Source organism: Prionailurus viverrinus, chromosome D3 (genome assembly GCF_022837055.1).
Source record: "Prionailurus viverrinus isolate Anna chromosome D3, UM_Priviv_1.0, whole genome shotgun sequence".
Taxonomy (NCBI): Eukaryota; Metazoa; Chordata; class Mammalia; order Carnivora; family Felidae; genus Prionailurus; species Prionailurus viverrinus.
In genome coordinates, this window is record NC_062572.1 from 14,199,768 (window position 1) to 14,223,920 (window position 24,153).

Genomic DNA, 24,153 nt, shown 5'->3' on the forward strand with positions numbered 1-24,153 from the left:
AGCAGGAATCATGAAAGCAGATCTCATATTAATTCATTCTTTGAGGCCGAGGCATTGGGTTCCTCTGTGGTCCTTTGATAGTGACACACACACACACACACACAGAAAGAACGAAATTCGCTGCTTTACATAAATACAGAAAAAACTCGAGTAATTTTGTGAGAGAGGAAAGCATGTGTAGCCATTATGCTGAGACTGTTACTCCTACAGCATTCTTTTGCTTAAAAGAATGGAACGCATTTGCAGGAAAAAAGAAAAAAAAAGATTATGTGATTTTTAAAAATCCCCAAATGTGACTTGAGGCACATCTATGGAAATTGCCTGAAATGTCTCTTCCTTTCCTGCCAGAGGTTTGTACAGATCAGTGGCTGCCCTCTAGAATCTTCTGGGGAGCTCTGAAAAATGCTGGTATCGAGGCCCCATCCTTGAGCAACGATATCTGAATCCCGGTGAGTGGGAATGTGGCAATAATGAAGTTTCCTAGGCGACTCCGGTGTGTGGCAAGGCTGAGGACCCCGGGCTTCGACTTCCAAGCTAATACCTATGGAATTTTTAAAAAACGTTGAGACACAGTTGGCACACAACGTTGTGTGAGTTTAAGGGGTACAAATTCGAGGTGTTGGTTTGCTACATTTATGTGTTGCAATATGATTACCACTGCGAGCTAACACCTCTGTCATGTCACATAATTATTATTTCTTTTTCTGTGGTGGGAACAATTAAGATCTAGTCTCTTAGCAACTTTGAAGTGTACAATTCAGTGGATTGTGGATTATAATTACCCTTCTGTGCCTTAGATTTCCAGAATTTACTTATCTTTATGCTGCAAGTTTGTACTCTTAAACACCTCCTCCCTAACTCCCCCCCCCCCCCCCCCCAGCTCCCGGTGACCAGCGTTCAATTCTCTTTTTTTTTTTACGAGTCTGGCTTTTTTTAGATTCCACATATGAGCAGTATGTATCATATAGTATTTGTCTCTGTTTGACTTAACCCACTTTAGCATAATGTCTTCAAAGTCCATCCACATGAACGCCCGTGGATTTTAACCACATAAACCTAATTAATGCTTGATTCCGAGTTCTTTAAAAAAAAGTTTTAATGTGTATTCATTTTTGAGAGACACAGCGTGAGTGGGGGAGGGGCAGACAGAGGGAGACACAGAATCCAAAACAGCCTCCAGGCTTTGAGCCCGACACAGGGTTCGAATTCACGAACCATGAGATCATGACCTAGGCCGAAGTCAGATGCCCAACCGACCGAGCCACCCAGGCGCCCCTTGATTCTGAGTTCTAATCTTGCCTTATTTACTGTGTGACATAGGCCCAGTGCTTAACCTCTCTGTTTCCCAGTGCCTCCTTTCGAAACAAGACCCACCACAGCAGACAGTTGTTAGGGACAACGGCTGCTGGCAAGACCACAGCTATCCCGATGCATTCTCCAGATCTGAGCTCCAGACTCCACCCCAGCAGCCTTCAGCAGATGAGGATGATTCAGCCAGGAGGGAATCAGATCCTCCAGCCAGAAATGCGGATGCTGGGCAACCACTGCCAACCCCCTTCCCTTGTGTTTCAGAAAAGAGGCAAGAAATGTCCCAGGTTCGTGGGTCGTTTTCAAACCCTTCTAACAAGAGGCCGTGTAGCCGGGTGGTTATGAACTTGGACCTTAAAGCCCGACGGGGTTCATTTCCCAGCTCTGCCACCGTGTGACTTTGAGCTTGTCACTTTAACCCTCCCAAAGGCCTCAGCATCCTCATCTGCGAAATGGGGGTTATCATACCTGGAGGTTGTGCTGAGATTAACTGAGCACACACACACAAGGTGCCTGGAACAGTGTTTAGCCCACAGGACATGCGCTGTTCACGCTGTGGATGCCCTGGAATTGCCAGGGGCTCCACCGAGGTTGCGGAAGTTTCCACGTTTCCAAGCCCCAAAGCTCAGCTGTGGGGAAGGACTGTGGGGCCCACGCCCTCTGCCCTCTGCTGGCCCATCACGACGGCGGGGGAGGGACCTCACCTCCAGGATGTTGTATCGAGAGTTGTCACAATAGTCGCGGACGCCAATCTCTGTGCCCATGTACCAGCCGCTGAAGGGACAGGCGGTGAACTCCAGGCCGCCAATCTCCAGCAGCATGTTGGACACAGCGGGGAGGCCATACCACTTCAGGCCCAGATCCTTGAACCACTCAAACCTGTGGAGAGTGACACAGCCCCGCTCACCATGGGGCAGGAGTCTCTCAGGCGGACATGTGGGCAGGACAGCCTTGGTCTGGGGATGCGGAAATGCCAGCAACCTCCCGGGACTTGCTGTGTCAGAACCGGACTCCTGGGCTCTGCTTTAGACCTGTGGGATCCCAGTCTCCACGGCTGGGTCTGATAATATGCATTTTAAACATGTTTCCCAGGTGATTTGGGTGAACATCCGGGCCTGGGAACCAGTGCGCCAGGCTGCTGTTTCTCTCCCGAACCCACCCTGAAAGTTAATCCAGGAGAAAAGGGAGTCTTGCCGAATTCCTTCCTACCTCAGGGCCTTTGCATGGCAGTCCCTTCTTCCTGGGATCTTCTCTCTTCCTTCTGTGTCTGTCCAGCCCTTACCCAAACTTAAATTGTCAGCTAAAATGTTGCTTACTCTTGGAAGCCTTCTCTGATGCCCAGTTTAGACTGGGTCGGGCAACTTTGTCCCTCTGGGCGTCATAAAATTTCTTTTGCAGCACTTTATTGGAATTAAGTGCTTATTTGGGTAACAGTACGTGAAAATTCTTCTCCTTGAGATCAAAAGTGTCATGGAGGCAGAAATGAAGTCAGCTACAATGGCCGGCCCAGAGCAGGAATAATAAACCGTGTTGAATGAGCGAATGAGTAAGTGAATGCATTAATGAATGTAGGCCAGGCTTCACCAGGGAGACTGGGTGAGTTCCCAGATATTGGGCAGTGTCATGAGCCTCAGGACACTTGGTTCCTCTCCAGGGCTGGGGCTAGGGTGAAATAAATAAGGCACTAGCCCTGGATGCAAAATTTAAGGGTGCACCAACAAAACTAGGAATTGAGTCTAATGCTACTTTTTATTCACATTATATTCTAAATTAACTCAACGTTTTTCAAAAAATCAAAATTAATGGAAAAAAAAACCATCATGAGGGATGCCTGGGTGGCTCAGTTGGATGGGCGTCTGACTTCGGCTCAGGTCATGATCTCATGGCTTGTGAGTTCGAGCCCCGCGTCGGGCTCTGTGCTGACGGCTCGGAGCCTGGAGCCTGCTTCGGGTTCTGTGCCTCCCTCTCTCTCTGCCCCTCCCCTGCTCACACACTGTCTTTCTCTCCCTCAAAAATAAATAAACGTTAAAAAAAATCCATAGCGAACAAAATATCCCAAATTAAAATAAAGACGGGTCTCACCTTGCACATGCATAACTTACCTTGCTTGCTTCACCTGAATCTCAGCCCTGAACTGGTTCCTGTCTTTATTTGAAATTTTCAGATAAAAAAATTTAAATTTGGATCCAATTTTTGATATAGAGATTAATTTTGATAAGTATATTACATTAAAATAATATTTATCTTGATTATTGAGCTTTGGGGCACCCCTCCCTTACCCTGCCCCTCGATTTTGCCTCCAAGGATAGAGTCTCACTAAGGATCTCCTTCACTCTCAAAGCGTGTTTTGTTTTTAATTTTTTTTAACATTTATTCATTTTTGAGAGACAGAAACAGAGCATGAGTGGGGGAGGGGCAGAGAGAGAGGGAGACACAGAATCCGAAGCGGGCTCCAGGCTCCGAGCTGTCAGCACAGAGCCTGTCGCCTGGCTTGAGCCCACGAACAGTGAGATCATGACCTGAGCCGAAGTCGGACGCTTAACCGACTGAGCCACCCAGGGGCCCCTCAAAGTGTGAGTTTTGCTGGTGCGGCTGGCGCAGCCCTTGTAGTTCCTTCCTGGCTCCAAATTCCTTTTGGACTTGACCCACATCAGGTCACACAGTTCTAGTACTCACAACAAGACAAGAGGTGTTTCTGCTTTTCTACCCATACGGCTGGAAAAAGGGCAAGTTCTGGTTGCTTGCTTAGGAGCAGGGGGAGGAGCGAGATTCTGATTCAGAAGAGATGGTGGCCCCCTGGCTGGTCCAGGAGGATTTGCTCATTCCTGGGGAGGCCCACTCTGCCCAGGCCCAGGAAGGAACCAAGGCCCCCTTTCAGCCTCTGTCCGGGCTGGAGGGAGAGTCAGGGGGTTAGGGGGCCAGGGGGAGGCACTGGGTGAATCCTCCCACCCTCACCCACCCCATGCCAGTCCCTCTTACCTGGGGTGCCTGATGGGCACTTCCAACACCAGCTCTGGGGGGATCTGGAAGAGCTCGGGATCGTTGCCGTTGGCCTGGAGCAGGAGTGGCAGGATATCGAAGCGGCCTCTTGGGGGTTTCCAGCCCTGCTGCACACAGATCTGCAACCAGAAATGGCCAGGTCACACCACGGCCGCCGCCGACCCGACCCGTCCCCAGCCCCTCCAGGTGCTATGGCAATGGGGGGAGGGGCAGAGATCCCAAAGCAAGCCTGCCGACAGCACCTTTCTCTGGAGGCTCTGTCCTCCTGCACTGTGCTTTGTTATGTTTTCTGAGTTTTTCTTGTGGCCCGGGGACTCCCCGAGGATAAGAGCTGAATCTGATTGTTGTGTCTGTAACGCCCTTGAGCACAGGGTCTGGCATGTCCTACAAAACTCGAAACTCGCTCTGGAACTGTTTGCATTGAGCACCCTGAGAGATAAAGAAAGCCTATCATATTTGAGGAGGGCAGAATGATCAGAATTTGTGCATAAATGCATCTGTTAGAGCGGCTGTCCAATCAAAATATAAAGCAAGCCACATAGGGAATTAACACATTCTTCTAGTAGCCACATTAGAAAAAGTAAACAAAAGTCCAAACAGAAATCAGGTGAAATAATTTAAATAGTATATTCATCTTAATAATATTTCAACAATTTCAAAGTTTCAACACTATTTGATTATTAGTTACTAATCATCATAATTATAATATTTATTAGATTAATAATATCAACTTATTAGTATTGAATTAAAGTATTGCTATCCATATATGAATATATTTGACATTAAAGTTAAATATGAAATATATTCATCCAACAAATGTGTCAAATGTATACTGTGTAACATACAATTAAGTGTATTAATCATCATCATTGATTTGTTAATGATAAATGATTAAATACGTTATTAATATTACCATAATAAAGATATTTAACATTAACATAAAGTTTAATATATTTATTAACTCAATAGGTGTATTAACTATTAATAACTATAATAGATTAGCCTACCGTTATCTATAATATTATTTCAATAGGTAACTGAGATAAATATTATTAATGAGGTGGTTCCTACTCTCTGTTTTGTTCTCAGTCTTTGAGACCCGGTGTGTGGTTTGCACTTAGGACGCACCTCCATTTGGACTCACCACACTTCCAGGGCTCACTAGCCACATGTGGCCAGCGGCTGCCACACTGGCCAGGGCAGAGTGAGAGGGTTTCGAAAGATACGGTCATGCGGTTATGTTTGGGGTGATTCTTTCTGCTGTGTTAGTAGAAAGAGGAAGCTCGAAATCAGGGGCTTAGGCAAACATGTGCAGTCAGCGAGGTTTCTGGAGACAGAAGGGAAGGAAGGGGCTGTGGCATTTATGTTCTGGTGGCCATGAAGACAAGGTCAGCCAACTATGCAGTTAGCGCTCAGCCAAGTGGAGCCGCGAGTCTGGCTGAGTCTAAACCCGCACAGGTGCAACTCCTGGTCGCCCTGGTTACAGCCCCTTCTTCTCGGTAATAACATTTTAATAAGAAAAGCCGCATGCAAATGAAGTCGCCAGCCAGGGAGTGGAGCAGGGCTTGTTCTGGCCAGCTCAGTCCTGAAGAAGGTCCCGGGGTGGCGTTTGAGGAAAGAACAGAGAAGAACCTCGGCCAGGGATGAGTGAGCGATCAGGAAAAGGGGTGCCGGGCTGTGTGCCTGAGATCATTCTAGGCAGGGGTCTGCCCGTGGCGTCTCCCTTGGGCACAGACGCCGGAAGCTGCCGTGGCTAACCTGTGCTACCCGTCTGCGTCGCCACCGAATGGGGAGGTGGTGGTGACAACAGCTCCTATCATGAGGGTCGGGTGAGGAAATGGATGGAAACGACCAAATGACCAGCTGTAAGGGAACCAGCTGGACTGGGGGCCGCCCGAAGGAGCAGGAGGTCTGCAGAGGAGTAAACGGTACCCCACTGGCTGCTTTCCCTATGATGATAACAGGAAACGAAGAAAAGCCTATTGAAGACAGTTTGGGGGACTGGGCGGGGTGGGAGGCACACACCTCTGTGAATTCCACATTGGCTGGGTCCCCCAGGATGGAGCCATCAGGCTGCTTGTAGCCGGCATAGCGGATGAGCTGAGAGTTCCAGACTCGGAAATCGTGCTTGCCGTCCGTCCTCTGGGGGAATATGGTGATGGCGGATCTGTGGTGGAGAGAGGGAGACGTGGTATCGGGGCAGGGCCGGCACCTTGTGGGCATACTGCAAAGGGCGCCATCCAGGCCACCAACAGAGGCTCAGGGTGGATCACCTCTGTGCCAAGGTCCCCAAGGGCCCACGAAGCTGCTGTTGCAAGGGAGGGACCGTGCCCTGTCCCTCCACTGGACCATTGGCCTGAGGAAGGGTGGAACATGGGGGGGCCCCACGCTAGCTCGCTTAAGAGTGGAGAATGCTGGGGCACCTGGGTGGCTCAGTCGGTTAAGCGTCCGACTTCAGCCGGGTCACGATCTCGCGGTCCGTGAGTTCGAGCCCCGCGTCGGGCTCTGGGCTGATGGCTCAGAGCCTGGAGCCTGTTTCCGATTCTGTGTCTCCCTCTCTCTCTGCCCCTCCCCCGTTCATGCTCTGTCTCTCTCTGTCCCAAAAATAAATAAACGTTGAAAAAAAATTTAAAAAAAAGAGTGGAGAATGCTGCTCTAACTGGAGACTCTGAAATACCCTTGACCTGGGCCAGCTTTCCAGGGGTTCTTGGGCAGCTGGTAATCTCCAGGGAAACAAAGGGGGGCCCTCTTTCCCCACAAAGAGTGAATACCACTGATTCCAAATTCCACTCTTTAAAAAAAATTTTTTTTAAATCTCTATTTATTTTTGAGAGAGAGAGACAGAGAGAGAGACAGAGAGAGAGAGAGAGTGAGAGTAGGGGAGGAACAGAGAGAGAGGGAGACATAGAATCGAAAGCAGGCTCCAGGCTCCGAGCTGTCAGCACAGAGCCCGACGCGGGGCTCGAACCCACGAACCGTGAGATCATGACCTGAGCCGAAGTCGGACGCTTAACCGGCTGAGCCACCCAGGCGCCCCCCAACTCCTACTCTTGCTCTTACCGCCATCCTTACTTCTCCCCTGCTTGCCCCACCCCCACCCCTCCCTGTACCATACCAAAGTCTACAGACACAGGACTAGGAAGAAATCAACTTCCCTGGTACTCACATTCATTTACTCTAAAGGAAAACTGGAGATCGCCACTGGCCTCACCTACCTAAACTGGCAACCGTGAGACCATACACCGTTATTATGTGGCAGGAAGAGTTGTCATTTGTGGAAGGCACTGAGCTGGCGCCCAGCTGGCTCCCCTAAGGGGGAGATCGGGAGTGTTAGGTGTTAATGATGTCTCATCATCAAACTGGGTTTTGGGGATCATCAGAAGGACTGAAAGCAACTGAAAGGAGAATGACTTCTTTACGACGTGATTTCAATGTTATTTCATCGCAGGAGTTCCTGCCATCCCGGCTCAACAGTCTCATCAGGGGGCTCAATCCCAGGCTACGGGAGACACCACCCTGGCTCGGGTCAACATGAGGGTCACACGGTAGGTCCAACCCATTGCTTGCAGACCTTCTGTACACACCCTGCCCCTGGAACTTTGCTCTGCTACCCATCTTGGCTGGGATCCATCTCTGCTGTCATGTACCCAAGTTCGAGGCCAGACTCAGATTCACCTCGTCCACAAAGCATCTCCTGTCTCGTCTGTTCCCAGGACTACCTTCCTTCTGAGCCCATGTAGGTCTTGCCGTGTGCACATTACAGTATTGCATTTAATGCTGCAGGGATGGGACGCTGTACCTGGGGCTGAGTCTACAACGGGGGCTGAAGGTAGAAGTCGTATAGGGCCAACAGGGCTCTTAACAATCTTGTAGCAAAGGCACCATATGGGAGATGAACACAGAACGAGTCAAACGGTCAGTGTTCCCTCCAGCAGCAAAACACATTGCCGTTTCTTTAGTTGAGCACCAAATACAGGGTGTTTGTGTAATATATGTATTTAAAAAGCATGTTCAGAAACACCGGACTCACACACAGCGTGTGGAATGCTTACTCTCTGTGCGGGAATGGAGACCAACGGAAGAAATAGAACACACTTATGCCTCCTGAACATTATTTCACCGAACGGCAGATCGAGTGCCTGCTCCGTTTAAATTACATCCCTCTTTCCCTCCCTTCTTCTCCCTTGCCTGCCTTCCTCTGTTATGTTTTGATAATTTCTATAGATGGTACACATTCCCTTAAGACCCTCTTACGTCCAGATTTGTGGTTTAAAACTTGTGGGGGCACCTGGGGTGGCTCCATCGGTTAAGCGTCTGACTTTGGCTCAGGTCATGATCTTGTGGTTCGTGTGTTTGAGCCCCGCGTGGGGGCTCTCGGGAAGTCAGTGCAGAGATCCTCTGTCTCCCTCTCTCTCTGCCCCTCCCTCGCCTCGCAGATTCATTCTCTCTCTCGCTCTCAAAAATAAATATCGAAAACATTTTTAAAAACTTGTGAAAAAAAATGGGGTGCCTGGATCGCTCAGTCAGTTGAGTGTCTGACTCTTGATTTCGGCTCAGGTCACTGTTCCGTGGTTGTTGGCTTGAGCCCTCCATCAGGCTCCACGCTGAAAATGGAGTCTGCTTGGGATTCTCTCTCTCTCTCTCTCTCTCTCTCTCTCAAATAAAATTTTAAAAAAAGTGTAAAAAAAAAAGGAACCAGCTGAATATTTCTTAAATAGAAGATCTCAAGAAGATGTTCTCTGAGGGGTGAGGTCTTTCAGGAAAAGATCTAAATACTAATTCCCCGAGCAGGCTCTGGGCTTATATTACAGGCCCTTTTCCTACTGGTAGGCTCAGCTGGGACACTGTTTCCTTCTCAAGGAAGGGGCACATCCAGGAAAACCCATGCTTCATACAAACAAGCCACTATGGGGGTGACGCAGTGCAGCCTGGGGCTTGTGGGAATATCCCTGCAGTGGCCCACATGGCCCCACCGTGGGGCTGGTCCTCAGCAGCTGGGACAAGGACTGATTGCACGGGATTAACAAGTCTAACCGTCGGGCTGCGGGGCCCCAGCTGTCGCCTTCCAGCTGCAACTTGCCAGTGTGGAAGCCACCAGCTCACATGGTGCCTCCCTGCCTTGGCTTCCTCCCTGGGGCTTTGTTCTTTGGGGCAAGAGGAACCCAAGGTGTGGCTTGGCTTGGCGGAACCTGAAGGAACAGTGCCCCCAGCGGCAGGAAGAGAAACTGTCTTTGAAATGCAGGCAAAAGACGGAGAGCTGGTAAAAGCAGGTCACTGTTGGCAATGGGACTTGCCGAGTCCTGGAAAGGGAAACACCCCTTCCTGCCCCCTCCACAGGTGATACTGAACTGTGAGGGTTGAACGTGATTTGGGTTGCTGTAGCTTTGCAAGCCACGCAAGAGTCTGTGTCTCCCGGAAGAGACAGGACACGGCAGGTGGGACAAGAAGCCAGGCCCCCTCTCGCGGGTTGGCACGTCTCCCCGAGAGGAGAGGGAGAGCATTTCCTCAGCCGGTGAGCCAACTCCACACCCAAGGGTCGACGCTTTGGGGACATCAGACCCCCCTCCCCGGGGCTGGCGGGCTCACCTGAGGTTCCCCTTGTTGGTGGCATACTTGATGTGGTTGCAGATGTAGTTGAACATCCCGTGAGCCGTGGTGCAGTCGCGGGCATCGAACACCTGCGAAGGATGCACGGTGAGAACGGGGGCCTCCTCCTTCCCTCCCCGGCTCCCCCGGTGCCGCCTTCCCACGGGACGAGAACCCGGAGCCCGTGCCACCTGCTGTCCCGCCAGAGTAGGGAGCACTCCCCTAATGTGATCAGGGCTGGGTTTTTACGGTTTCGTTTTCCCATCCTAATAACCACGGTCAGTCAAACCAGGAAGAATCCCCTGAAGGCAGGCCTGGTGTGTACATGAACGTGGTTAAGGGGTGATGAGCAAAGGGGAGACCTGAGTGGGCTGCATGTATTTCCTGCTAGGTTACTAGGGATGAGGGATTTCAAAACAAAACAAAGAAAAACCAAACAGAACCCCACTGACCTTGATAACTATTCTACTTCTGACTTCAAACTATTCCCCAGGGGGGCAGAAATCGTATCAGGGGACACAGAATCTAATGCTGCCAGGGAGTAGGTGGATAATATAAATACGCAGAGAGTAGGTGGAATACAAAAGAGAGTGGTGGGGTCTGTGGTAAACTGGAGAGCATAAGCCTTACCAAGAGACGAGCAAGTTGCTTTTTTTTTTTTTTTTTTAATTTTTTAATGTTTATTTTTGAGACAGAGAGAGACAGAGCATGAACGGGGGAGGGTCAGAGAGAGAGAGGGAGACACAGAATCCGAAACAGGCTCCAGGCTCTGAGCTGTCAGCACAGAGCCGACGCGGGGCTCGAACTCACGGACCGCAAGATCATGACCTGAGCCGAAGTCGGACGCCCAACCGACTGAGCCACCCAGGCGCCCCGCAAGTTGCTTTAAAAAAAAAAAAACCGTGTTGGGGCACCTGGGTGGCTGAGTCGGTTGAGCGTCTGACTCTTGATTTCGGCTCAGGGCACGATCTCACGGTTCATGAGATCGAGCCCCGCAGGGGGCTCCATGTGCTAACAGTGTAAAGCCTGCTTGGGACAGAGAGCCTGCTCTCTTCCTCTCTCTCTGCCCCTCCCCCACTCATACTCTCTCTCAAAATAAAAATAAGTGAACATTAAAAAAATCCCCAGCATGTCGGCTAAGTGAGACACGACTATGAAGCAGATTGAGTCCCAATCCGAGAATCTGGGACCCCACGCCTACCATCTGGGACTTCGCCATACCCTCCAGGTGGCCTTGGCGAGAGCAGACCCTTTGTACAGCTCCATCCCTCCCTCCCTCCCCACCCACCGAAGAGCCTCACCGCCTACCTGCAGCTTGGACCACTGGATCCTGCCCACGCAGCGGGAGGCGTTCCGCCAGGCATGCTTGGCCCCGTAGATGAGCTCCGTGTCTTTGAGCTGGTAGGTGCCGGTGGTTTCGATCTCTTTGTTCACCTCTTCCAGCCTCTCCGTGTGGGCTTTGGAGCCAAACCTGAGCAAGGAGGGAAGGGACATGGGGGTGTCACCTCTGCTCCCGAGTTAGGGGTCAGAGGAAGGAGTGAGCCATTCCGGGAGGCCAGAAGCTGCAGCGAGTCTGGGTCCATATGTGCAGACAGTAGTTCAAGCATAAGCAGACTGCAAACTCCAATGTCCACAAAGGCCCAGCAGGGACTAAACTGGCTGGGTGGAGACTGTGGCCAACAGGCCAGCCCGTGTCTGGCTCAAAGGTCTCCTTTCATGGGACGAGCACTGGGTGTTATATGTAAGTGATGAATCACTAAATTCTATTCTAAACAAACAAACAAACAAACAAACAAACAAAATTTGATTGAAAAAACAAAACAAATAAAACCAAAGGTCTCCTTTCAAGAGAAACCGGGTATCGGATTTTTATTTTTATTATATATAAATATATATATGTATAGAGTTTATTTTTTTATTTTTGAGACAGAGAGAGACAGAGCATGAGCAGGGGAGGGGCAGAGAGAGAGGGAGACACAGAATCCGAAGCAGGCTCCAGGCTCTGAGCTGACAGCACAGAGACCCACGCGGGGCTTGAACTCCCAAACTGTGAGATCATGACCTGAGCCGAAGTCAGACGCTTAACCGACTGAGCCACCCAGGTGCCCCTTTATTTATTTATTTTTAAAGATTTTTATTTTAAAGTAATCTCTCCACCCAATACGGGGCTCGAACTCACAACCCCAAGATTAAGAGTCACTCTCTCCACTGACTCAGCCAGCCAGGCACCCCTGGAAATCTGATTTGTAAAGGGGACGCTCCTAATTTTTAAATGATGACAAGGAATTCAAGTTTAGAAAGCTGAAAAAATTATTGTAAAAAATTTGGGGCTTACAAAAAGGTATCAAAAGCAATATGATGAATACTCAAGCCCAAGAAATAATAAATGAGGGGCGCCTGGCTGGTTCAGTCAGAGGAGCGTATGACTTTTAATCTCGGGGTTGTGAGTTTGAGCCCCACGGTGGGTGGAGAGATTACGTAAATAAATAAAACTTAAAAAAATAATAGAAGAGAAATGATTTTATAATTCCTTGGGGACTATTTTCCCATCATAACCCACTTTCTTCCTGGAAGTGTCTCACGCTTTTCTTCATATGTTTGTCACACGTGTATATATTCCCTAAATCACATACAATATTGTTCTGTATGTTTAAAAAGCTTACATAAATGATGTACCCTGAATGCATTCTTGCACAAACTTGTCCTTTCTTCCTTTTGCACAGTTTGTTTGCGAGCTTCATTCCCACAAATGTGCCGAGGGCTAACTCATTCACCTTTTTACAGCTGTGTAATATTCCCTGACTCAGAAAATACCATCACTTACCCATGCATCCTCCCATTGAGGCAGTCGAGGTGGTTTCTGGTTGGCTCTCTCTTTTTAATTTTTTCCCCTATTATAACAATGTTTCGGTGCACATTTTTACGCATACATTCTGGCAAACACGTGTGAGAGTTTCTTTCGGGCACGTATACCTAGGCATGGAGTTGCTTGAAATATTTCAAATTGAAGCAACACTTTGCAGGCCAGACAAAGACATTTCTGGGGGCCAGATTTGGCCCTTGGGCCGCTAGTTTTCAACCTGTGTGTGTATGGTGGGCGGAGCCCTTACTCTTGGTTCAACTGTCCGCATTGTTGGAGCCGAAGTCTTTGTCCCTGGTACTCAGGAACTCGCCCTGGGTCCCCGGAGTCAACATACACTTGCCTTTTAATTGATGAGTAGTACTGGTCAATGAACTCTTTGGCGAGAGGGAAGAGCTGTTCTTTTGTGCGGACGTCTTCAGGCCTTCGTATCTGCTGAGAGGGGAGCATGATGGAGCCCATACAGATGTGCTCGGTGCAGCCCATTTCCTGGAGGGAAAAGAGAGATTTGGGCTACCACTTGGAGGCACGTGGGGGGCTGGGGCCATGGATCTGACCTTTGTGGTGGAGTTGACTTGGCCTTTAATTCAGCTTCAAGTCATTGTAGGGTGTGGTCATCAGGCATGGTAAGGAATGATGGGCAGCATTTGAAGGTCCCCAAAGTGTTTGCTCTACCCAACGAGGGGAAGAGGGGCTTTCTGACTGGCACTCCCTGGGAATCAGACTCATTCCTACCGAATCCTCGAGTATTTTCTGAGCCCATGTTCATCAAGGAAGAACTACTATGGCTGAACACGTCTATGGCACATTGACTGCAAAAAAGGTCGTCCCAATGCCTCCCTTCCCTGCATCCACACCCTTTGCAATGTGACTTTGCAGCAACTGTCATTGAGAAGCAGAACCTCTCCCCTCTCCCCTTGAATGTGAGCTGGTTTTGGCCAATAGAAAATGGCAGAGGTGACACTGTGCCCATCCCATGACTAGGCCTCAAGAGATCAAGTATGCTTTTGCTCGTTTCCTCTGAAACCCTCGCAACCACCACGGGAACCAGGCCGCGCTAGCTTGCTGGAGGATGAGAGAAACCACATGAAACAGGTGAGCGATCACGGCCAAGGCCATCCTAGCCAGCCCACCCAGAGCTGACCCCTCAGATGACTGCAGATGCTTGAGATCAACTGAGACCAGCAGGACCACCGAGGCAGTCTGTGGACTTTTGAAAAATGAGTGGTGGCTGTTTCAAGCCACTGCGTGTCAGGGAAATTTGTTACACGGCTATAACTCACCGATACAATGTTCTTCTAAGAAGCTCAATTTCAACAAAAATGTAAAGCAATATGGTGATTTGCTGACTGTTAAAAATATGAGAGGGGCGCCTGGGTGGCTCAGTCGGTTAAGCATCTGACTTTGGCTCAGGTCAGGATCTCACAGTTCATAAGTTCAAGGCCCGTGTCGGGCTCTGTGCTGACAGCCTAGAGCCTGGAGCCTGGTTCGGATTCTGTGTCTCCCTCTCTCTCTGCCCCGCCTCCACTCGCACCTTGTCTCTCTCTCTTTCTCGAAAATAAATAAAAACATTAAAAAAAAATTAAAAAAGAAAGTGTTTCCATGAGTGAGTAAGTATCTGCCAGTGATTCCCAAATGGGAGGGGACTTATTACAGTAAGTAATATCTCGAGACATTTTTGGTGCAGTCACAACTTCAGGGGGGCTACTGACATCTCACGTGTACAGGTCAGGGGTGATGCTAAACGTCCTACAGTGCACGGGGCGGTCCCCAAAACAAAGGCTTAGCCAATGCCAAATGTGGTTAATTGTGAGGCTGGGCCACGCCCTGCTGGGGTACTCACCAATGTGCTCTTAAGGTGAAGGGTGTCAGTGAGGACCACGTCGGTCTCCCAGTTCTTGACCTTGAGGAAGCGGGGGCACTTGGAGGGGCTGCCGTTCTTTGTAGGAGACTGTTTTCCCGAGGCAGGGGGCTGGAGGAGAGATTGGAGGTGGAACATGAGACAGGGCTCGGGAGGCACTCGAAAACTGTCCTCTGGGATTCTTCCTGGAATCTGCCAGAGTTACCAAGGGTCTGCAGAGAGAGGACTCGATTCTCCCGGGGTGACACGTGCAAGGTGGCTGGGAACCTGGTCCCTCTGCCTACGAAGAAGGAGGCACCATGGAAAAGCCTTTTGGGCTCCGTTCTGGGGAGAGGGGTCAGGAACTCAAAGGTGGTCTCTCTGGTGTCTAACACAGGTCTTAGCATACAGCAGGGACTCAATGAATGTTTGTTGAATGAGCAAATGAGCAAGCGACACCATCAGCCTCTCTGAACGGTACTGGCTTTCAGGCCTGAGGAATCACACCCGAAGCTAGGTCAGGTTACTTGGATTTCCGGGCTTTCCTGCTACAGCCCAAACTCACTATTTCCGGCGAGTACTGGGGAAACAGAAAAGATTTAATTGGATAGTTGTGAAGCATGAATATTTCCCCAAACTTCAGGTTCCTGCCTCAGGGCCTTTGCACTGACTGCTCCTCTGTCTTGAGCACCTTCAGTCCCCCATTTGTCTTCACTTCTATAAACAAACTGCCCAGTAGGTGGTGGGGGATAAGTCCTGGGCTGACCATCGTGGCCCATTCACTTGAGACTTCATTACTAAGGATCACATTCTATCTTGGGTGTTTCTGAGGAACTGTCTTCCTGCTTTTGCACCAGACAAGCATCAGTCAGTCAGCGGCTGTCAGGGAGAGGCAGCAGGCACACCTTGACATGACAGCTGAGTGAGAGAAGGGAGAAGACAAGCCAATGTGGAGTGACATTCATACCAAAGATCGGAGCACTGGGTAGTGACCTTGTGTCAGGGCATGCTCACGCTCAACTAGTATTTATTGAGGACCTATTATGGGCTAGACACTGTTAGGCACTGGGGACACTGTAATGAGCAAGACAGAGAGTGCCGTCGCCCTTCTGGGACATTATTGTCAGAGAAATGGGGATAAATTATAAGTAAACCAACACCCAAATGATATAATATCAGTTGGTTGTAAGGATATACATTGATGACTAAGTGGAGGAGAGAAAGGCAAGTGCAAAGGCCCTGAGGTACAGATGAGCTTGTTAAGTTCAAAGGGCCAGTGAGGAGGCCAGTGTGGCTGGAGTGCGTGAGTACGGTTAGTTCAAGGAGATGAAGTCAGAAAGGAGGCCGAATCGTCATCTCATCAGCTTGAGGGGCTCAGGATGGTGAGGAAGCTGTGAATTCCAATGAACTGGACGAAGTCCGGGAAAGAAATCGCAGAGCACACTGAAGGACTGCTACTGGAAACTGGCATTCAATAAGCACTCACTATGTGCCAGGCAAAATCTTATCGTGCCCATTTTATAGATGAGGAAACTGCGGCACACAGAGAGGTTAACTAAGTCGTCCAAGGTCACAAAGTTAGTAAACTGGAACCAGGAGTCAAATCCTAGCAGTCTGTCTTTCAAACCATGTCCTGAACTGCTGACTCTCTTGCCTCTTGGCCATTATGCATCATTCATTCATTCATTCAACATGTGTTTATTGAGTATCTCCTATGTTCCAAGCAAGGTAGCAAGGGCCAGGCCTACAGTGACAAACGAGACAGATGTGATCTCTGCCCTCATGGAGTTCATTGTGCAAGATGGGGGTCAGGGGACGGATGACAGTTTACGAGTCATTAAAACCAGGTGCAATGGCTGCCCTAACGTGAGAAGTTGGTTGTGTACAGGGCACTGTGGAAGCCCACAGAAGGGGCACCTGACCCAGAGCATTTGGCTTCTAAGTAGAGACCTGCAGGACAAGTAGGTATTAATCCGGCAAAGAGAGAAGAGCAAGGTCTTGTGGGCAGAAGGAACAGCTTACGCAAAGGTCCTGAGGTGAGAGGCATACCACAGCCACCTTTCTGGCCAGCAGACTAGAGAAGCTCTGTGCTAAAGCGTCTGTGCCGCCATGTTGGAATCTGGGGCCCAGAGGGTAGGTGAACAGCATGTTAAAGACCTCTCCAGAACCATGCAAGAGTTAGCAGAGAACAAATGGAAGGCGCCATGACTCCTCATCTTCCACACCTCCCTGCTGTGGCCAGATCCGGTCATCCCCAGCGATTCCCGTCTCAGTGCTGGGTGTCACCATCCAACCACCTGTGCAAGCCACAGTTGGGGCCTGTCCTGGACATCATTCTCTTCATCCCCCGCAGCGAGTGCCTCCTCAGGTCCCACCATTTTAGCTTCTCCACAGCTCTAGAACCCACCGCCTCCTCTCACTTCCCATCGAACTGGTGAGCCCCCTGGCCAGGCCAACATCATCTTTCACCTGGATGAATGCAATCGCCTCCTGAGTGTCAGCCATCACTTCTTGCTGCTGGCATGAGAATCTGCTACCCTTAGGGCACCTGCCAGTGCGGTCATTGGGGTCACTGCCGCAAGTATCACTACAGTCCTGCCACCCCGGGGGCAGGAGAAGATCCTTCTTCCCTTCACTCCCGTTCACATTTTCTGCTTGCTCAGCTCCAAGTTATGGAGCACCCCGGCCACTCTCCCTAAATACTGGGCATCACTCAGCCAGGTTACAAACTCTCTTGACCATCCCTAAGGATGTTCCAGAGGCTGAGGAGTAGCTGGAATCCCAGACGGGGGTAAGAGGCGCCTTGGTGGCATTGGGGTCAGGCCTAGGACCCAGAGAGGGGGTGTGAGGGCAGACGGTGGGGAGCACAGTGAGGCGGGAGGAAGAGGCGTGGGGTGCGGCTGGTGGGGGGGGGGGGACAGCGAGCAGCCCTCATCGGCAGGGTGTGGAAGTAGCGAGGTAACAGGCATAATGAAAAAGGCTATCTGTGGAGGCTCCAGATGTGCGAGGGGTGGTCATTTCATGCCCAGAACCTGGGGGCCCCGGGCGTGGGCCTTGCCCCGCTCCACCCTGGGCTGTGCCGAACGGCACCCCTGAAAGCAGGCATTAGGAGGCCTCTGGCGGGGCTGTTGTACTTGGGGCTTTGATGTTTTAATTAGCCAGCAGTCATATTAGATGACTCAGGAGGGGACAAATGGGGAGATTAATATAGCAGTCAGGGGCCCTGCATGGGGGATGCAAATGACTTTTCTGAGTGGGGACTGAAAGGTTCTCGCTAAAAATGCACATTAGTGGCACTTGTGAGTTATTAAGCTGGGGACAGGGCACACGCAGGCTTTGGGCTGTGGCTACGCATGTCCTCTTCTAGATTCGTGTCTGGGGTAGTCAGTGGAAGTTTTTCAGGTGGCAGGAGACACGGGCTAGGTCTTGATGGGCTCTGGGGGGAGGGGTGCCCAGATGCTTGCCCCTAAAAACAGACAGGAGGCTCTCTGAACACTTAACTGACTGCACCCTGTTTCGTTCTGCCCCCTCCCTCCTCTCTCTTCTCCAAAAAGTACATACTGAGGGGGGCGCCTGGGTGGCTCAGTCGGTTAAGCATCCGACTTTGGCTCAGGTCATGATCTCGCAGCCTGTGAGTTTGAGCCCCGCGTCGGGCTCTGTGCTGACAGCTCGGAGTCTGGAACCTGCTTCAGACTCTGTGTCTCCCTCTTTTTCTGCCCCTCCCCCCACTCATGCTCTGTCTCTGTCTCCTAAAAAATAAATAAACATTTAAAAAATTAAAAAAAATACGTATCGAGGGGTGCCTGGGTGGCTCAGTCGGTTGAGCATCAGACTCTTTGGCTCAGCTCAGGTCTTGATCTCAGGGTTATGGGTTCAAGCCCCACATTGGGCTCCACGCTGGGCATGAAGCCTACTTAAGAACAACAACAACAAAAAATAAATACGTATCGAACACCTGTTGTGTGCCAGCGACCTGTGTTCTTGCCCCTACAGTGGTCCCCACTCTCATCCCACAATTGGGAGAAGCCTCATAAGGTTGCATGCAAAGGTTTGCAAACTGCAGCCCGGGGGCCAAACCTGGTCCCCTGCACATTTTTATACAGCCCATAAGCTAAGAATGGTTTTCCCATTTTTAGCCTGTTGAATAAAAATATAAAAAAAAGAAGAGTAATGTTTCATGACACATACAAGGTATATGAAGTTCAAATTTCAGTGTTCATAAATAAAGTTTTATTGGCACATGGCCATACGCATTTGTTTCTATATTGTCTGTGGAGGCTTTTGTGATACAGCAACAGAGCAGGGTAGTTGTAATGGAGACCAAGATCATACAGCCCACAAAAGCCAAAAATATTTCCTACCTCTCCCTTTACAGAAAAGTCTGTGGACTCTTGATCCAAAGAATCGAATTCCAGTGGTTGAATGCTTCAGTTATGTTACTTATGTCTCCAACTGCATTAGCGATCTCTCCCGATCATCTTTTAAAACAGCACCCCACCACTGATATTCCCTGTTCCCTTATCATGCTTTATTTTTCTTCAAGGCCCTTATCCCTGCCTGCAATTTATGAGTATATATGTTTCTGTAGGTGAATGCATACGTATCTATGTCTCTATGTCTTATACAGATAATTGGATATAGATACAGTTTTCTCTCTACCCGCTGTCCACTTAGCTCTATCTGCATATGCTACAAACACTTGAGGTCTGCGATGGACTGAACTGTGTCCCTCCTGAATTCATACGTTAAAGCCCTAACTCCCCATATGACTCTGTTAGGAGACGGGACCTTTAGGAAGTAATTAAGGTTAAAAGAGGCCATGAGAGTGGGACCTAAACTGATAGGACTGGTGGCCTTATAAGAAGAGGAAGAGACATCTCTTTCTCTTTTTCTCTCTCAGCGCACGCACAGAAAGGCAGAGTTAGGGCACAGTGAGGGCGGCCGTCTGCAAGCCAAGCAGGGAGCCCTCACCCAATGTGACTGTGCCGGCATCCTGGCCTCTGACTTCCAGCCTCCAGAGCTATGAGAGATAACTTTCTACGTTTAACCCCAGAGCCTGTGGTATTTTGTGATGGTAGCCCGTGCTGATGGATGCCAGGTCTAAATGCATTTCAAAATTATAGAGCCCCTCGAAGGCTAAGCCAAAGGCTTTTGTCTTGACTTAGTAGAGAAGGGGGGCACCCTGGAAGCTGCCTGATGCAGGGGGGAGCTTGTCAAAGCTCTAGTTCAGGACACATGACTGCAAGGGCTGCAGTGGGGAGAGGGTGAGGGCAGAGAGACCCACGTGCAGGTGGGAAGGCGGAACACAGCTGCAGCTGCAGGGGGGTGGGAGGAGCTGGAGATTGGGGTGCCAGCAGCAGCAAAGACAGCCTGGGGGTGTGAGAGGGTGGGAGGGCAAGGGACCAAGTCAACACTGACTCGTAGGTTCTTCGTGAGTGGGAGTATGGAGAGCCTTCTGGAACCTTCTGGAGCTTTCTAGCAGAGATTAGGGAGTAAGGAGCAGAAGAGATGTCAAGGTGGAGGGAGGGGGGATTTGAAGGCAGGAAGACAGACATGAGACATCAGAATCTGGGAGATCTAGAAATAGAGGCCAAGCACCTTGCCCTCCCCCAACTGTGGGCTGTCACAGTCAGGGGCCTCCCAGTGGGATGGGGCCAAGAGCTTGACAGCAGGGAGGGAAGCCCCTGGGAGACACAACATCTTAGGAACCATTAATGGGCTGAACTATGTCTCTCCCATATTCATATGCTGGTGTCCTAACCCTCCAGCACCTCAGAATATGGCCTTGGGGCACCTGGGTGGCTCAGTCAGTTAAGGGTCTGACTCTAGATTTTGGCTCAGGTCATGTTCTTGCGGTTCATGAGACTAAGCCCTGCGTTGGGCTCTGTGCTGACAGTGTGGAGCTTGCTTGGGATTCTCTCTCCCTCTCTCTCCCCTGCTCATACTCTCTCTTTCTCTCAAAATAAATAAGCATTAAAAAAATTAAAAGAAAAAAAAGAATACGGCCTTATGTGGAGTCCTAAACAAGGCAATTAAATTAAAATGAGGTCATTCAGGTGGGCCCTAATCCAATATGGCCAGTGCCTTTATAAAAAGGAGAAATTTGGGGGCACCTGAGTGCCTAGTCGGTTAAGCATCTGATTTTAGCTCAGGTCATGATCTCACAGTTCATGAGTTTAAGCCCCGTGTCGGGCTCTGTGCTGACAGCTCGGAGCCTGGAGCCTGCTTCGGATTCTGTGTCTCCCTCCCTCTGCCCCTCCCCTGCTCTCTCTCCCTCTCAAAAATAAATAAACTTTTAAAAAGAAGTGGGGAGGGAATTTCGAGGCACACACACACACACACACACACACAGAGGGAGAAGCCGTGTGAGCATCCCCAAGCCAACGAGACAGGCCTGAGGAAGATTCTCCCTTGCAGCCCTCAGAAGGAAGCAACCTGCCAACACCTTGATTCCAGGAACTCTCCAGCCTCCAGAACCGTGAGACAATACATCTTCTGTTGTTTAAACCACCCAGTTTGTCATGCTTTGTTAGAACAGCCCCGGGAACGAACCCAGCAGCTAAAGCCCAAACCTGTACGAGGCAAGTAACTTCTTACTCTTTGACTGTCAGCACCAGGGACAGCTTCTCCCTCCTGGGCCTGCAGCAACCCGCGGCACTTGGCTTGTCCCAAAACGAGGGCAGCATCCTGGGGCTGAGCCGGGCGTCAGGCCAGCCACCCTGGGGGGCCAGATGCCGCACACCGTGCCCTCAGCTGCAGCCTCAAGCAGCACTGTCGCAGCCTGTGGGCACTGCCTCCCCAAGGCAGCAAGTGTAACCCGGTTATGAGCTGTGGCAGCTCAGGGGCCAGGACCACAGACCCGCAAACCAGCAGGTATGTGCCCATCTGTGCCGTGAAAAAAAATGCTACTTATAAAACTTAACTGGGGCACCTCGGTGGCTCAGTTGGCTAAGCGTCCAGCTTCGGTTCAGGGCACGATCTCACGGTTCGTGGGTTTGAGTCCCGCATCGGGCTCTGCTGTTAGCACAGAGCCCACTTGGGATCCTGTCTCCCTCTCTCTCTGCCTATCCTGTGCACGTGCTCTCTCTCTCTCTCTCAAAAATAAATAAACATTAAAAAAAAAAAAGAAAAACTTAACCAACTGTGTTTCGTACCTTGGAGTATAATTTCCTTGTAGTGTATTCAAAGCGTTATTTCTAAAGTGATTCATTCTTTATAATAAGTCCACTGAAGCTTGAAATCCTTTATTCTCCACCTCCCTCCCCCCGATTCAACAGTCCATTTTCTGTAGAGGATGATTAAAGAAAGGAGGTACTCCACAGTCAGACCATCACAGTTTGGATCCACAGACAAGGGCCTCTGCGATAAGGGGTCTTTAAGTTATTTTGTTGAGTAGATGCTTAAAGTTGCACTGATGTTGCAAGGCAACTGTTATTAGACAACTCTAAATTTGGTCCCATTACCAGACCAAAATGTATCTGTGCATTATGAATTAATTTTAATGTTTATTTTATTATTTTTGAGGGGGGGGAGAGAGAGAGAGAGAGAGAGAGAGAGCACGCCCGCGCGTGAGCACAAGTGGGGGAGGGGTAGAAAGCGAGAGGGAGACACAGAATCCGAAGCAGGTTCCAGGCTCCAAGCTGTCAGCACAGATCCCGACTTGGGGACTCGAACCCACAAACTGCAAGATCATAAGCTGAGCTGAAGTTGGACACTTAACCAACTGAGCCACCCAGGTGCCCCGAATTCACTTTAAAAGAAATCTTGGAATTACCTTGTGGCCTAACCCCCTTGTGCTCTATTGGCACTGTGTGCGTGTTTAAATGAGAGCATTAACTTGCTAAAGGTAAATATTTAAAATGCACAACAAGCTTGGTGATTATGTTTTGTCCTTTTTACCTCTTAAAATATCTTAGGACCCTCGGAAAATGGAAGTGGGTTGGGGCTCTATCGACCTCTAAGGATCTGCTTGGAGAACTACCAGTTTCCACACAGAGGAGGAAAAGTGACTTTGACCGAACTTGGCTTATCTGGGAAAAAAATAGGAATACGGTTTGATGCGATGAATAAGCACGCGGAGTGGTGTCACGGATTCCTGAACCAGACATCATTGTCGCACTGGAAAGCGCCAGGACGGCTTGCTTTGAATATACTCACTATTAAAACAAACAGTTAGCAAAAGACGTGGAAATTCCTGCAGGGCTGAACCCAAGCCCCCATCAATTCAGGCCCCGCTTCCTGGCTCCTCCCTGGCTCTGAACACCTGGGGCGGCAGGATAGGAAGGCTGGTCTCATGGTTAAATGACCTATAAAGACCCTGAGGGTCACCAGCAGGTGACATCGTGGGTGGAGGGAAACAAGGTTTGGATTTGGCTGCCGCTGGGGCCTGACGAAGACTGCCCCACATAATTCCCAGAAGTATCTTTGTTGAGGCTGTTTTTGTCCCCCGTTTGAGGGCGTCCCTGGAACACTGGGTAACGTAACAGAGGGGGGTACTGAAGGCACTTTGGGGAAATCCAGCCTAGATGGTCTTATCCTGGTCACGAGCTGGAACCAACCAAGGGATAGCTAGTCCGATTGAGCTGGGGGCGATAATGAGTTCAGTAACAGTTTATCGCTTGCGATTTGGGCACCCTCCCACAGAGAGATTAATCTCCAAACACAGGAGTTTCCTTAAGTGCTCAGAGAGGCTTAGGGAAGGGAATAATCCACCGGCAGCCCAATGGAGTCAGTGTCTCTGGCTAACACCCGCCAGGCAGGTCTGCGGGGAACGTCTGAGTGTGATTCTACGAGATTCCAACTATCACGGTATCATAACCGCCTTGTGTGCGTGTATGTGATGTCTGTAGCTTGTCCCGGACATGGAAGTTTCCGGAGGTCGAGGCAACTATTTGACGAAAAGACGACGCCCAGGCGGTGAACTTCTCCAGGGCAGTGATCGTGTCCCATCTCCTTCCATCGTGAGCGGCGGTCCGTGAATGCCTATTCGGTGCCCGGCTGGGGCCAGGCCATTGCGCATCCAGGGGCTCACGGAATCCTCATGGTAAACCCATTTTTCAGAGGAGAAAACAGAGGCTCTGAGAGGTGCAATGACAAGCTTCAAATTAACAGCTGACAGGCAACAGAGCTGGGCCCGCAAAGCCCCCGCCTTCCCACTGCAGACAGGCTGCTCGCAGTGTATCGTCCCAGAGCCTGGCCTCAAGCAGTGGCAGAAAGATACACACACTGTCTCGATCTCAACGATCGACGAGAACGACGACGGAGTCACAGAGGGAGACAGGTCCAGCTGTGTCACTCGGTGACTCCGTGGCCACTTCCCTTCCCTTTCTAAGCCCCATGGGTGTCATCCGTATAAGGGGGATCGTGTTTCCTGCCCTACGTGCCTCCCGTTAGCAATATAACAATTAGCAGTAAATCTACATCTGAATCAGCAACATGAGAATTAGCCAGATGAAACGCCAGCAAAAGCAGCGATAACGATCATGCACATTTGTGGAATGCTTATTCTATGCCGGACCTTTAAGAATTAAGAGTGGGCTCCGTGGCCTGGGTTCAAGGC

At 50.0% G+C, this 24,153-nt stretch overlaps 1 protein-coding gene across 1 annotated transcript in view; it reads right to left on the reverse strand.

Moving 5' to 3' along the window:
- Nucleotides 1–24,153, reverse strand: part of NOS1 (nitric oxide synthase 1) — a 115,125-nt gene that overhangs the window by 41,998 nt on the left and 48,974 nt on the right. The window contains exons 5-11 of the mRNA XM_047828819.1: nt 14,598–14,726; nt 13,098–13,243; nt 11,203–11,365; nt 9,895–9,986; nt 6,334–6,475; nt 4,288–4,427; nt 2,013–2,187 (exon numbers count right to left, since the gene is read on the reverse strand). Of these exons, the coding sequence (XP_047684775.1) occupies nt 2,013–2,187; nt 4,288–4,427; nt 6,334–6,475; nt 9,895–9,986; nt 11,203–11,365; nt 13,098–13,243; nt 14,598–14,726 (987 nt within the window). The remainder of the gene's footprint in view (nt 1–2,012; nt 2,188–4,287; nt 4,428–6,333; nt 6,476–9,894; nt 9,987–11,202; nt 11,366–13,097; nt 13,244–14,597; nt 14,727–24,153) is intronic.